The 13,762-nt window shown below is 55.1% G+C and overlaps 1 protein-coding gene across 2 annotated transcripts; it reads right to left on the bottom strand.

The window, feature by feature from the left end:
• Positions 1-8,861: 8,861 nt before the first annotated feature.
• On the bottom strand, positions 8,862-13,124 carry KNCN (kinocilin). 2 transcript variants are annotated; one of them, XM_033853433.2, is made up of 4 exons: positions 12,935-13,124; positions 11,781-11,849; positions 11,015-11,089; positions 8,862-10,259 (listed from the first exon to the last, which is right to left on the bottom strand). In XM_033853433.2, exons 1-4 carry the CDS (start codon positions 13,083-13,085, stop codon positions 10,180-10,182), a joined length of 375 nt encoding a protein of 124 aa, XP_033709324.1. In that variant the 5' UTR covers positions 13,086-13,124; the 3' UTR covers positions 8,862-10,179. The 2 variants fall into 2 exon arrangements, with proteins under 2 accessions (XP_033709324.1, XP_033709383.1); XM_033853492.2 differs by lacking the exon at positions 11,781-11,849.
• Between the last annotated feature and the right edge of the window lie 638 nt (positions 13,125-13,762).

Below are 13,762 nucleotides of genomic sequence, written 5' to 3'. Positions count from 1 at the left end.
AGACTCTTTATCTTTGGGTTTTGGCAGTTTTACTATGATGTGCCAAGGTGAGATTTTCTTTGTATTTATCCTTTGTGGGCTTCCTGATGCTTCTACAATCTGTGGCTTGATTTTTGCCTCTTTTGGAAAATTTTCAGCCATTATCTTTCCCTCTATTCTCTCTCTTCTCTCCTTCTGGCAACCTAATTGCATACATGTTCAACCATTTGACATTGTCCCACACATCTCTTATACTCTATTCTGTATTTTCTAGCCCTCCCCCCCCCCCCCGCCCCGGTTCTCTCTGGCTATTTTTCTACCGATCTGTCATCCAGTTCACTAATCCTCTCTTAACCTGTGTCTTCTCTGCTGTAACATCCATCTATTCAGTTCTTAATTTCAGTTGTTATAACTTTTCAGTTCTAGTATTGCCACTTGATTCTTTTTCGTAGATTTCAGTTTTCTTCTGAAAAACTCCCTCTTATGTATTTTCTTGAACATATTAAACTCTTTGAAGTCCATGTCTGAAAACTCCAACATCTGGATCTCTTGTTTTTATTGTCTGTTTTATTGCTTTTGGTTTGGGGTCATTAAGTCTTATCTCCTGTAATGCCAGATCACTTTTTTATTAAACGCCCAACATTGTAGAGATAGCTTGAGGTCCTGGATGATGTTATCTTCCTTTAGAGAAGATTTACTTTTGCTTCTGACATGCAGCTGAAGAAGGGACAGGCCCAATCTGTGACTGCACTGACTGGGAGCTGTGTTTCAGTCTTCCTGAGTCTGGTCTATATCTGGTTAACCAGTACTCAAAGAGGATAGCCTTTTGGGGCCCCCAACTAAAAGCTGGAGGTGTTTAACAGGGCCTTTCCACTTTTTAAGCCCTAAATTCCAATTTTGACTTCCCAAATCCATGGCCACTGCCCCCTACAAACTGGAAAATGCCTTAAGGGAAAGAGTGAAATAAAATATTATTTCTCTTCTCTCCAAGGTCTTGGCCCCTCAGGTCCTTACTGCCTTGGTAGCTCTCCCATGCCTTTAAACAGATTTCTTAAATGTTTCATCCAGCCTTTTTAGTTACCCTCAGTGAGTGAGTTGGTCTGATACAAGCTAGTCTTTCTTAGCCGTAAACAAGTCTAGATGAGAATCTGAAATTAGCACTTTCAGATTGCTAACCAAGTTAGTTGTGTTATGTTGAGCACTTTGCAATAACATCTAATTTAATTTTCACAGCATGAGATTAAGTATTATTGTCATATCCCCATTTTGTATATGAGGATATTGAGGCACAGAAAGATTCAAGTTTCCCAAGACCACTGAGTGGCAGTGGTGGTGCCAGGATCTGAAAACTGGTGTCTTGACACCAAAGCCTGAGTTCTCAACCCAGTATAGCGCTAGGTTTGCTAAGTGCTTGTTGAATGACAGAAGCACAGGGCAGAGGCTTCTGTGGATAAGCTCCTGTAATCAGTACTTATGCTGCTCAAATATCAACAGCAGAGGAGGACAGGGTGTGTTCTGTGTGTCTCTTAAGGAAGGTAAACTCACTTTGCTCCTTCCTTGGCTTACCACACTCAGTTCAACTAAAGCAAATACCTGCCCAAGGGCTGAGCTTCCAGGGGCTAACTGCCAACAAATGATTCTTACCTGCTCCTGGGAGGCAGAACTGACTCTGGAAGACAGACTGCTCCCAGAGTCTCCACCCCAGGCAGAGAACAGGCTAAGGGCTGATTCCTGAAGTTGCCTCCATCCTGGTTGATTGGGACCTGGAGCACGCAGGGGTGAGGTGTTGAGGTCGTTCAGCTATTGCAATTAATTCAGTCTGCAGCACCATTTCCATCTGGTGGACTGTGGCCCTCCAGCTGGGGCTGGTGGATACTGTTTTGTAGCGAGTGCTCTGGGTGTCATTGGTGCTATTCACTAGATCTTTCTGGTACTCCCGCCTTCTGAACACATGTTATGATTGCACTTTCTGGCCAATTTGTGATTAGGTGGGGCTGTGTGACTAGTTCTGGCCAATGGATTATGACATTCGTCACTTCTAGGATGGAGTATTTAATTTCAGAAGCAGGACCCTCTGAGTTGGTGCTATTGCTATCCCTTCAAATATCCCTTCAAACCCTTTCTACCTCATCCCAAGGCCAGTCTTCAACTCCATTGCCTGAGCAGGAGGGAAGGTCATTGCTCTGAATCTTGAGTTTTAGAATTGGAACCTTCTCTTTAGTGAGCACCCCAAGCTGCTGAACCTGTAAAGATCATCTCGTTCAATTCCTTCATCTGCAGAGGGGGGACACTGAGGCTAGGAGTGAGGAAGTTCATGGAGGGAGTCTGTGGCCAAGCCAGACCAGAACCTGGCCTTTTCCCAAAAAGCCAGGGCTCTGACCATTGCCATTCAGCTGCGCATGACCCTGGTCAGGCAGCCAGAGTCCCCCCTGCCCTGCCTTGGCCTGGGAGGCCTTGTGGACTCTATTTGGGAGTCCAGGCCATAAGCAGTTAGAGGCAGAGGCAGACACTAAGGGGCTGGGCCTCAGATAACCAGGGTTCTTGACTCTGGTCTGGTTGGGCAACTTGGGAGGGCCAGGGCCCCTCTCTGGGCCTCAGCTGCTGAATGTAAAGGGAAAGGTTTAACCAGATTATTGTCTCTGAATCTGTCCTCCTGCTGCTGGTGGTTTGTGAAGGTGGACATGGAAACCAATCAGAAATTACTGCCAATATAGCAAAAGATCTCAAAAAACTGTGCACTTACCTGTAATATGGCTGTTCTTTGCTTTGGGCTGGGATTAAATCATTCCCTTCACCCTGGCCTGCAGAAGTAACCTGATGCTCTGCTGTTCAGGGTGGGGGTGGGGTGGGGGGTAGCTCTGATTTTGGGGAGATGGGCACTCACGTTGAACAGCAACTCTGTGCTAAGCACTTTCCCTGCACTCACACATTTAATCTTTACTATGACCCCGTGGGCTGTTGCCATCCTGAACCCAGTTCACAGTGAGAACCTGAGGCTGGGAGAGGTGAAGAACATTCCCTGGTTTACTCAGTTGTGATAGGTAAAGCTGGGATTTGAACCCAGTTCTGTCAGATTGAAAAGCCATGTTGTTTCTGCGACACCAGAATTTCTGCTTACGGAAGGTATAGAGATATTTATTTTAAAAATTATTAATTGATTATTACTATCCAGCCAATCATCAACAAGCTTGGGGCCCAGGGAGGATGGTCCTCCATAGGTGATGCAGAGCTCCTAGAGAGGGGGGTCTCCATCTGAAGCCCCTCAGGTCAGCCTGACCCACCCAGTCTCTGAATCTTGGATGTCTGTGTTGTTCTAGAGCAGTTACTTGACCAGGGGCAGTTTCCAGGCCTTCTGGTCCCAGGTTCCTGCTGCAAGGACCCAGGAGCCTCTGGGCAAGGGGGCTGGGGCTTCGGTCCAAGCATCAGGCACTGGTCCCAGCCCCCTGTCTTCCATGTGAGATTGAGTCCCTCATTTGCTCAGTCTGAGCTCTTTCCCCTCACTGTGAACCCCTCTGTTTTCCTTAGCTTTGGCCCCTCTGTTCCCCTTCAGTCCCAGAAATTCTGGGCCAGCCCTCTCCCCTGGCCTCCCCATCCACCACCCTCCATTCCACCCCCATCCTCAGGGAACCTCCTACATCACCATTACTCAGTGCCAGCTTGTTCACTACCCTGGAAGCTCTCAGCTTCTGCCAACTGAATTCTGCCTCCTGGGAGCCCCCAAAGCTGCCACCACCCCCACCCTAGCCAATCCCACGGCTCCCCTACTTCTGCCCAGGCAATAGACATGCGAGAGAGCGCATGCACGCACACACACGCACACACACACACACACACACACACTCTCACACGAGGCTCACCCAGATTCTCCAGGCTGGAAACAAGAGAATGAAGAGAGTGAAATCTGGAGGTGTGGCTTCCCAGCTGCTGCGTCTGACACCTGGGCCCCACGATCCTCATCCCTGAGTGCATGTGCACACACACACATCACACGTGTACACTCAGTGGCCAGACATATCCAGAAACACACACACAGATGCATTACACACTGAGAGTTGCAAACACATAGCCAGACACAAAGACCCTCTCAGTTGCCTGCCTATGTGGTAGAAAGAAGCTGTTGCCCAGCAGAGGGACCTCTGGAGACTTCTCTGCCTGGGAGCGTGGAGGTGGACTGCAGATTGGCAGCAGTGGAACTGCCCTTCCTGCCCACCTCCTTCCAAGGCTTTGGGAGGCGCTCTTTCTCCTCCAGCCCAAGTGCCCTGAGGGACTTCAGCATCCTTTGCATGACCGCCCCACCCTGCACCCTCTTAGTTCCTTGGCTCCTCATTTCCAACGCCCAGTTCCTCCGTTCCACCCCAAATATGCTCCCCCTCGTCACCCCAAGGACCTCACCACCCCTGTCATCACCCTGAATCCTTCCACCTCTGAGAAACCCAGCCATCCTACTCTTGACTAAACCCCATGGCGACCACTATAGAAACACCTGCACAGCACCTACTATGTGCCAAACACTGTTTTAAGCCCTTTATATTATTAACTCACTTAAGCCCTATGACAACCATATAGATAGATGCTATTGCCATCTCCAGTTTGGGATGGGGACAAAGAGGCTCAGAGAGGTTGAATCACCTGCCCAGGGTCACAGACATGGTGATAATATGTGGCAGAGCTGGGATTCTGACCTAGGCTGTGTGTCTTCTAAATCTGTGCTCTTCACCACGACTCCGCAGCCTCTTGCTGTAACAGTGCTCTGACCTAATGCAATCCTGGAACTCTCTCTACATTTTCTCCGTGAGCCTCTCACCTCTGCTTCTTTCTGCTTCCACCCGAGAACCCCCACTGCCTTACTTCGCTTACCCTCTTGCAGTTTACCTTGTCTTGCAACTTGTTCCTTTGTCCTTCTGCCAAAGCTGCCCAGTGATGCCTCGACCCTGCATCAGTCCAGCTTTCTGTCTCCTCCACGTTTGTGCCCAAACTGCTAAGCTTTGTAGGTGAAAAGAAAATCACCAGCTGGGCAGCAGGGCCCTCGTGCATCCCTGTCTCTGGCGTGACTCAGGCCCTCAAGGATCCCGGGGAACGTCCCCCTTCCTAGTCAGTGCTCAGCCCTTCTCACCATGCCTGCACCTCCTGTAGGCACTCGAGCCTCTCCTGCTTGAAACCAAACAAAGCCCCCACCTCCCCCACACCTGCCTGCATCCTGAGAGCACTGTCTGCGCTCCCTACTGTACCTCCTTCTCAAAGGTCAGTCCACTCCCGTCGCGCTTCTGTGCCACCGCGCTCCGAAGGCGCTTGCTCCAAGGCCGCCAGTCACCTCCTCGGTGCTGAATTCAGTGAGGATGGTTCAGTCCTTAGCTAACTTGACCTCTCCACAGCTTTGGACCCCTGAACCCTCCTTCCTGGGAACATTCTCTTCCTCTTAGAAACAAGCCCATTAAACTTCATCTTCTCCCACAAAGCCCAGACTCCCAGCCGGAAACCTGGCTTCATCCTTGCACCTCCTCCTCCCTCAGGCTCTCCCCGCCACATTTGCAATCTAGTCTGTCACCAGCCCTGCAGATTCTTCCCTCCAGGGGTCTAGAACCCATCCCTTCCTCTCTAGACTCACTGCTACCCCATTCCACTCTCCTCCCCCTTCGCTCCCTGCTGAAACCCCTCCTGGGCTCTCCCAGCCCCAGCTCCCTCCAGGCAGCCCTCTAGATTTTGCTGGAGCGGAGCCGAACTCGCCAGGTGTGGTCGGGTGGCCACGCTGCTCCTGTTGCCTCTACGTTCACCTGGCTAACTCCAGCTCAACCGTCAGAGCGCAGCTGGGACGTCGCTTCCTTCAGGAAGCCTTCCTTTGCCTCGGTGATGGGGAACTGCTGTGTCCAGGTCTGTATCCCCCACTGGTCTACCTTGAGGACCAGGATTATATCCACCTTGTTAGCTGCCACATCCCCACTGGAGTGTCTGGGTCTCCCCAGGTGCCCAGGAAATATTGGTTAGACAAATGGTTAAGGTCAGAGGGGCCACTGCGGTCTGCCTTTATCTGTCTCTTGGTTTTGAAGTCGCTCTGTGCCCACTTCTCCCTATTCCCTCCTCACTTTGGGTCTTGGGAGGGTGCGGTGGACAGCTGGATGGGGACTGGAGGTGGATTCTAGGGCAGATCCTTACTGAGTTAAAGACGGGGGAGGGCTCAGGGTAAAGCAGAGGGGCCCAGGGCAGCCTCTCCATGCTGTGTGTCCCCTTCTCCTGTTTCCGTCTCTGTCGTTCTCATCTCTTTTCAGAGAACTGTGCTCAAGGCTACAGGTGCTTGACCTCTTGTCTGGGCACTACTCAGTTCCCCTGGGGTTTAGGGCTGGATATAGAGTATCTCCTCCAATCCTAAAGCTACCCTCCCCATCGTCTCCCTTCTCCTTTCATCCCCTTGCCCTCCCTCCAGCCTCCCCCAACGCCTGTAGCTTGCACTTGCCTGAGCTGGTCCAGTGGACACTCCTCTGCTGGTCCTGCCCCCGGGAACCCCCAGGGGAGAAAGGATCCCTAGAGAGGAGGGCAGCCAGGGGGGTGCCAACTTGGAGGGGGGTGCTGGGGGGAGCGGCGGCCGGCCCCCCTCACTCACCCGGCTGGCGGCTTGCAGATCCCCGGCTTAGCGGGTGGGCGGGGGCGTGAGGGCAGAGGGGCTCCAGGGAGCAGCTCCCGGGGACCCGGAGGTGCCGGGAGGGCCCTGGCTGTGGGCTGTGCCGTTCGGAGCGCCCATCTCAGCTTCCTTGCGGCCCTCGGCTCCCTTTGACCCCCCACGGATCAGCGTTCCCACCAAGTCTCCTCTTCTCTTTGGCTCCGGCTCCGCACCGCCCTTCTCCCCTCCCCGCCTCTAGGTTTTAACGCTTTTCAAGCGCCTGGCAATGAACTCCCAGCCGCCCACACACTCTCCAGTCTGGACTTCCTGAGTCCGGGATGGACACATTGCCGGTCACTCTAGAGCGAGGGGTGTAGGTCTCACTGGCTCTGTCTTCAGTTTCTGGCGGATTCCCAACCCTGGGCGGGGGTGGGGCTTGGGGGGCAGATGGGAGGGGGATGGAGCGGTGAAAGCAGGAAGATTTTTCCGGGGATGGGGCTTGTTTTCAGCAACGCTTCTCCAATCATCCTCCACAAATCCTGCATCCTAGAAAGAGGTGTGGCCACGAGCCCCTTATACAGCTCCTGGTGAGATTTGGTGGGATTTGTAAGGGTTTCTTCAGGGGTGGGAGCGGGAGGGAGCGCTTGGCCTGCCTCCAGGCTGGACTGTGTTGGCGAGGACTGGGTGGGAGTCTGAGGTGCTGATTTTCCAGGACCTGGGGGAGTTCAGCTGGAGGAGCATCTCCAACCCCCTCTTCATTCATTCACTCATCCATTCATAAATCCGCCCTGATGTGAACCACGCGCCAGGCAACCTTCATCCTGACAGTGGCCTGGGAGGGACCACTCATCTTCCACCTGCAGATGAAGAAACTGAGGCTCGAGGCCTCACAGTCTCTTGCCCAGGCCCTGGAGGTGGGAGGGGGGTTCCTGAACCAGTACTGAGTCTTATCCCTAGACTCCAGCGCCAGCCTGGTCAGTCCTCCAGGTTGGCCCAGTGGGAATGTGACTTCCAGGGGGCCGCCTGGACTCCCCACCTTTGGTATAGTGTCAGCACCCAGCCCAAGGCTGGCTAGTCACATCCACAGTTGAGGTCAGAACAGGGCTATTGGATAGAACTGATTTCATTTATTGAACAGACCGCTGTCGTATAACCTGTCCCTGTCCCCGCCCCCCTCCCCCCACCACCACTGAATGGAGGGTTCCGGACCTGCTCGGAGGGGAGAGGGCGCTTTCCCCTAACACTACCCACCGCACCACCCCTACCTGCTTGGCCCAACCTCAGCTTCTTCCAAAGCATGGATGGGGAGAAGTCACGTGTCTCCACAGGGCCACTACTGGGACCAGGTGAAGGGGGTGGGGGTCAGGGGTAGAGATGCAGTTGGGGAGGAGGTATCTGGACACTCACCTGGACTGGGGGAAGGGAGCTCTCAGGAAGCCCATGGCAGGGGAAAGAGAGGAAACAGGCCCAGGCCTTGAGAACTCCCAGAGTTTCAAGGGTCCTTGGAGCCCCACCCAGTTCTTCCCCAAAGGACATAGCTCTTGCCTTTTCACGTGTTCATTTCCTAATTTAATCCGCTCTGATGCCCAACGCTGCTCTGTGCCTGGCCCTGCCAGGCATCTGGGATACCATAGCCCTGCCTGGGGGAGATCATGGCTGGGAAGGGTTGATGGTGGGTAAGGGGAGGACCACAATCCCTACAGCTCAGGCACCACCTTCCCCACTTCCACCCCATCCACCTCTAGGCATCTCTTTGGGGTGCTGCTGGTGAGGATGAAGACGGACCAGAGGAAGCATTTCCTTACTGATCAAGGAAACCAGGCCCGAGTTATTGTTGATGACGATGATGTTGAGGAAAAGGAGAAGGGAGAGGGAGCAGGCGGGAGGGAAATGCAAGGAGGGGGACACTGACTTCCCTCGGGCTGGAGGAACAAAAGTCTCCCCAGCCCAGCAGCATTTGTGAAATTTGTTCTATCCATGGAGGTCTGTCCCACTGTGGTCAGGGAGTTGGTCCCTGGGGCCTGTGCAGAGGGCAGCAGAGGGTAGAGCCGTGGGTGGGGAGAGAGAAGAGGCCTGGATGCGAGGTTTGGGACAATCTCTCACCATGGGACTTGATGAGTCCTTTTCCTGCAGGGCCTCAGCTTTCCCATCTGTACGATAGGGTGCTTGCTCTCTCCTGCTTTTGGTGTGGTTTTCCAACATCCACTGGGTACCTTCCATGTGCCTGGCCCTCAGCGCCCCCACTCTCGTGAGGGGGAAATAAACAGAGGCCACTCAGAGTGCTGGGGGCTGTGATGGAGGGGAGCCCTGGGGCTGTGGGGGCACAGAGAAGTCAGGGGAGGCTTCCAAGAAGAGGTGTCATCTGCACTGATTCTTGAAGAATGAGACTTTTCCTAGCTTGTCTTTTGCTCACCAACGAGGACAGAGGCCACATGGAGAAGATGTCTCCACAGAGGTCATACAACTCTGCTTCCCCCTGAGGTCGCAGGTGTATGAGGAGTGGCGTGGAGGGAGGAGCAATGTTTCCTGTACAGCCCGGCTCCAAACCCTGTACACATGTGGAGCCTTGAAGTGGCTCTCCCGGGAAAGCCTAGGGAATTGTTTTTCCACTAAATTTAAGCCATTTAACATTTATTGAGCACTTACTGTGCACCGTGATGGTAACTGGAAAAGGGCAATAGACAGTAGGTTTTAACAGGATTAGTAACTGTTTTGTGAAAAAGAAGACTTCAACCTGCCTGGAGGGTGTCGAAAGAGGGAGACAGAGGCTGGTGGAAGAGGATGAGGAGGGCATTGTGGTTAAGGGGACACTTGGAAGGAGGCCTTTAAGGATGGGGGATCTGATAGGCAGAGAGGAGCAGAGTGGGGGGCATCCAGGAGAACACAGGCCAAGGCTTGGGAGCTGGAACGTGTTTCGATGGTTCAGGAGCAGTGAGAGGGTGGGGAGAAAAGGAAGGCTGGAGGTCTTGTTTGCAGTCAGATCATGAAAAGCCTTAAATAGTGGAGTCAAACCCCAAGAGTCTCAGCACAGGGCTCAGCTCAGGAGACACCTCCTCCTGGAAGCCTCCAGGCCCGTGCGTCACCTGGGCTCCTGTCAAGGCAGCGACCATTTTGTTTTTCTAGGCTATGCCGCTGTCTGGTTCACTGCTGCTCAGGGCCCATTCCTGAGGAGCTGCCTGGAGCTTTTGATATTCAGGGGAGTCTGGTCCAGGCCCTCTATGCAGCCAGTGAGCTCCTGAGGCCCAGGGCCAGGCCCAGACCCGGTGTGGTTCCTGTGAGCCTGCGGTTCACTTCCCTGGCCAGGCTGGAGCAAGAGACTGGGGTATCACTGGGCCCCAAATTCCAGAGGATCCAGACAGTAGATCAAAAAGGGAAGAAAGCCAAGCAGCAGTTCAGAGAGAAAATCCAGGTCAAGAGCCTGAAACCAGAGACACCGTGGTCCAGGCCCCACCCCACTACAGGGAATCCATTTCCAATGGTCTTGGTGAAAGCAGGTCTGGCATCTCCAGGACCTGGTTCATCTCTGGTTTGGACCCGGGCAGGCTCTGAGATTGGGGTAGCGGGTGGGAAGAGAGGGCAGGGCAGGGGGCAGCCCGTCAGCCCCTGCCTCAGCCCTCCCCAGCCCCCCTTCCCCCTGGCTTCAGCTTCTCCAGGGTTCTGCTCACGGTGGACAGGCTGCTGCGGACTCCTGCGGGAGAGACCAGGACAGGCCTTGCTGAGTAGACAGGTCCCGGGTCAGGGCCACCCAGAGGGACCCGGGGTCAGAGCGGGCTAGAATGGGGAGGGAGGGAGGCATGGATGGTCAGAGTGGCCCTTCTGGAGGACAGCAGCATGGTGTGGGTGTTAGAGGCAGGACTCGGGGCTGAAGGCCTGGTTTCTGGCCGCACCACTTCCTGGCTGCCTCACGTAATCTCCCTGTGCCTCAGTTGGCCCATATATAAAGTGGGGCTAATTATAGCACCTGCCTGTTCTGAGAATGAAACAAATTAACACATGGAAAGTGCTGGGCAGGGTGTCTGGAATAGGCACTTCCACTGGCAGCAGACACAGGATGGAGGCATCTTTGAGAAACTCTTGCTCTGGCATCCTCCAGTGTGTGGGGAGGAGGGAGGAGGGAGATGCCCAGTTTCAGGTACCCGCTCTGAGAGCTGGATTCCACAGTGGAAGAGGAGAGTGAGAAAATAAGCGGGCATGGGGCCTAGGGCAGGGAAGGGGGCAGTGCGGTGTCATGCTGGGCCTGACAGAGAAACCCTGGGGACCAGAGCAGCTGAGCTCAGCTGGGAGCAAGAAGGGTTCTGACTAAGCTCATGGAAGAAATACCCAACGCTGCTGCCTCCCTGTGATCGGAGAAGTCCCCTCTGCACTTCCCTCAAGGTTTCCCCACAGAGCTGTGCACCCAGAGGGGGAAGATGGCAGATGGACTCCGGGATTTCTGGAACTTACCTTCTTTATTACCATTGGCGCTGGATCTTCCTTCCCCGTGGTCTGGCCCTGGCTGGGGGTGGATTCTTAGGCTCCCTATAGGATGAGACCACCCCAAGCCCCCTGGTTACCAAGCCATTCTCAAATCAAGTCCAGCTTTGGGAAGGGAAGGCCCTCCTGTTATCTACTCTCCATCCCTGCTGCTGTCTTTGCTCCACTACATCCCTTTACGTCTCCCACGTGATCTGAGCTGATCTGGGGAGAGGAGTGAAGGTGGAAGAAATGGGCCCTGGAAGGAGAAGGTGGCAGATTTTTATTTTATTTTATTATTATTATTATTTTGCGGTACATGGGCCTCTCACTGTTGTGGCCTCTCCTGTTGCGGAGCACAGGCTCCGGAAGCGCAGGCTCAGTGGCCATGGCTCACGGGCCCAGCCGCTCCACGGCATGTGGAATCTTCCTGGACTGGGGCACGAACCCGTGTCCCCTGAATCGGCAGGCGGACTCTCAACCACTGCGCCACCAGGGAAGCCCAAGGTGGCAGATTTTTAAGGAAGTGGAGGTCCCGGGGAGACCCAGGGATACATAGCCCCACAGGATTGATGGAGATGGGAGCGCATATGTGGGGAGCTGAGAAGAGGAGGGGAGCTGTACAAGGGTCCTAAGGTCTCACACACAGCCAGTACCAGCGACACACGTGGGCTCGGCTCCACTGCAGAGTGGGCCACAGACTTACAAACAAATCGTCTCACCCAGTCCTCTGCTGGGGGCCGGGGAGAGGACTCACCTATCGTAGGCAGGATGCGGTCCAGGTTGAACCGAGCCTTCAGGAAGGGGTAGGCCAAGATGAGGAGCCCTGAGAAGAGAGACACAGAGGGGTTCCCTGATGGGGAGGGAGCCTGTTTAGTCTGAGCTGCATGAAGCTGTGGGCTGTGAGCCTGGGGGTGGATTATGGGCGAGCATGGGAGGAACCCCAGTGGCAGGGTTGGGACTGTGGGTGTATAAATGCAGGCTGTGAGTGTGTGCGTGGGGGGTTCCCCAATACCCGGCCCCAGGAGGGGTTGGGGAGCAGTGCCTTCTGCGGAAGGGGCTACAGGCTGTGAAGGCCCAGGCTCCTGGCTCCACACCGCCCAGGTGATGAGCAGGTTGGCTTTCTTCCTTCCCAGCTGGCTGGAAATGGGCCCATTGACACTCCCCAACTCTCTGATGTCCCACCCTCCCCTAGGGCCCCCAGGGCAGGACTGGGGGTGCTCCTCAGTGTGCTCCTTTTCACCCAGACCTGGGGAGGGGGTAGCAGAAGAGCGGGTCCTGCTCTGCCCACTCCCAAGGGTCTGTGGCCCTTGGCCTGAGTTCACAGGTACAGATGCCCAGAGCCCACCAGCCTCGTGCTTCTGCTTCTGCTTGTGGCCCAGGGTGGCGGAGTGGGGCGAGGGATGGTACCCAACACCACTGTGGGGAGGTGAGTGGGACTGGCCCAGATAGACGGATAGATGCCTGGACAGACAGATCTGCTGCTGCGACATTTGGGAAAAGAAAAAGAAGCCTTCTCTCTGAGCTAGATCCTGTCCTGGCTCAAGGAGGGTCCCACAGAGAACTCTGTTCTCTTCCACCTGCCCCCCATCAACTCAGCCCCAGCAGGCTTATGAGTCCCAACACTAACCCAAGAGCCCAGGGCTTGGGACTGGGAGCCGGAGCTGGAGTAGCCCAAGAGGAGTGGTCGCCAGCGCCTCCTCCACACCTGCTGACCCCTGCAGTGCGCTGCGGGAATCTCACCCCAATCTCCCTCTCCCTCCCCGTACCCGCCCCCCACCATGGCTGCCTTGCTCACACCTCTTGCTTCTGTCCTCCCCAACCAAATTCCTGATGACCGAGCTCTTCCTTCCATTTCTCGTTCACCTGACCATGGCCCCGGCTCCCTCTCCGAGCCCAGCACCTGCTCACCCACAGCAGCGGCACCAATAAAGATTCCACCCACGGCAGCTGCAGCTTTGGACACGGAGACACCAATGATGATGCTGCCGGCCACCAGGCCGAGGGCCACGCAGGCCAGCTGCAGGCAGCGGAAGTCTCTGCTGCTGATGGGGATGTCCATGCAGGCCCACCCGGGGCACAGTCTCCAGCCAGCGGAGCCTTTTCCCCTGAAGAGCCCTGGAGGTCTCAGTCCTCTTGGATGTCTCCTTGCTGGAGCTCCACCTTTAGGGAGGGAGTTTCTGGGCAGTAAGATTCTGGGCTGGTAACCCTTGGCTTTATCTGCAACCCTATCCGACAATAGTCTTAGCTAGGATCTCTCCCAGGTCGCCCCAGCTTACTCTTCCTCCCCTAAAGACCCCTGAAGCTGGAAGCCACTCTCGGAACTTCTGCCTGCTCACATCCTGCCTTGGTTGCCAGAGTTCTGGAGAGCTGGGACTGCCCCACGGGCTCCTCCCCCGTCAGCCTCCTCTCGGGAGAGCTCAGCCCGAGCTCCCCTGCCCAGGACCTCCCCTGCCCAGGACCTCCTGCCCCAGCTCCCTGGAGCCTGCTCAGCTGCCACTGAGCCTCAGCCTATTAAAGTTTAAAGCAATGGAGGTGGGAGGCGGGGCTGGTCCAGAGGACGTGGCTTCCTCAGAGATGCAGGCGGCAGGAGGTGCTGAGTTATTTATGAGGTTGCAATGTGAGCTGCTGCCCACAGGCCCACTAGGGCAGTCAGCCCAGGTTCCACTGTTGGTCCTGGACGGGGCAGGATGAGCGGGCGGCTTCACGTGCGGCTCGGCAGCCAGAGACGTGAGGAGA

This window comes from Tursiops truncatus, chromosome 1, assembly GCF_011762595.2.
Source record: "Tursiops truncatus isolate mTurTru1 chromosome 1, mTurTru1.mat.Y, whole genome shotgun sequence".
NCBI lineage: Eukaryota > Metazoa > Chordata > Mammalia > Artiodactyla > Delphinidae > Tursiops > Tursiops truncatus.
This window is presented reverse-complemented; position numbering and strand designations above follow the sequence as displayed.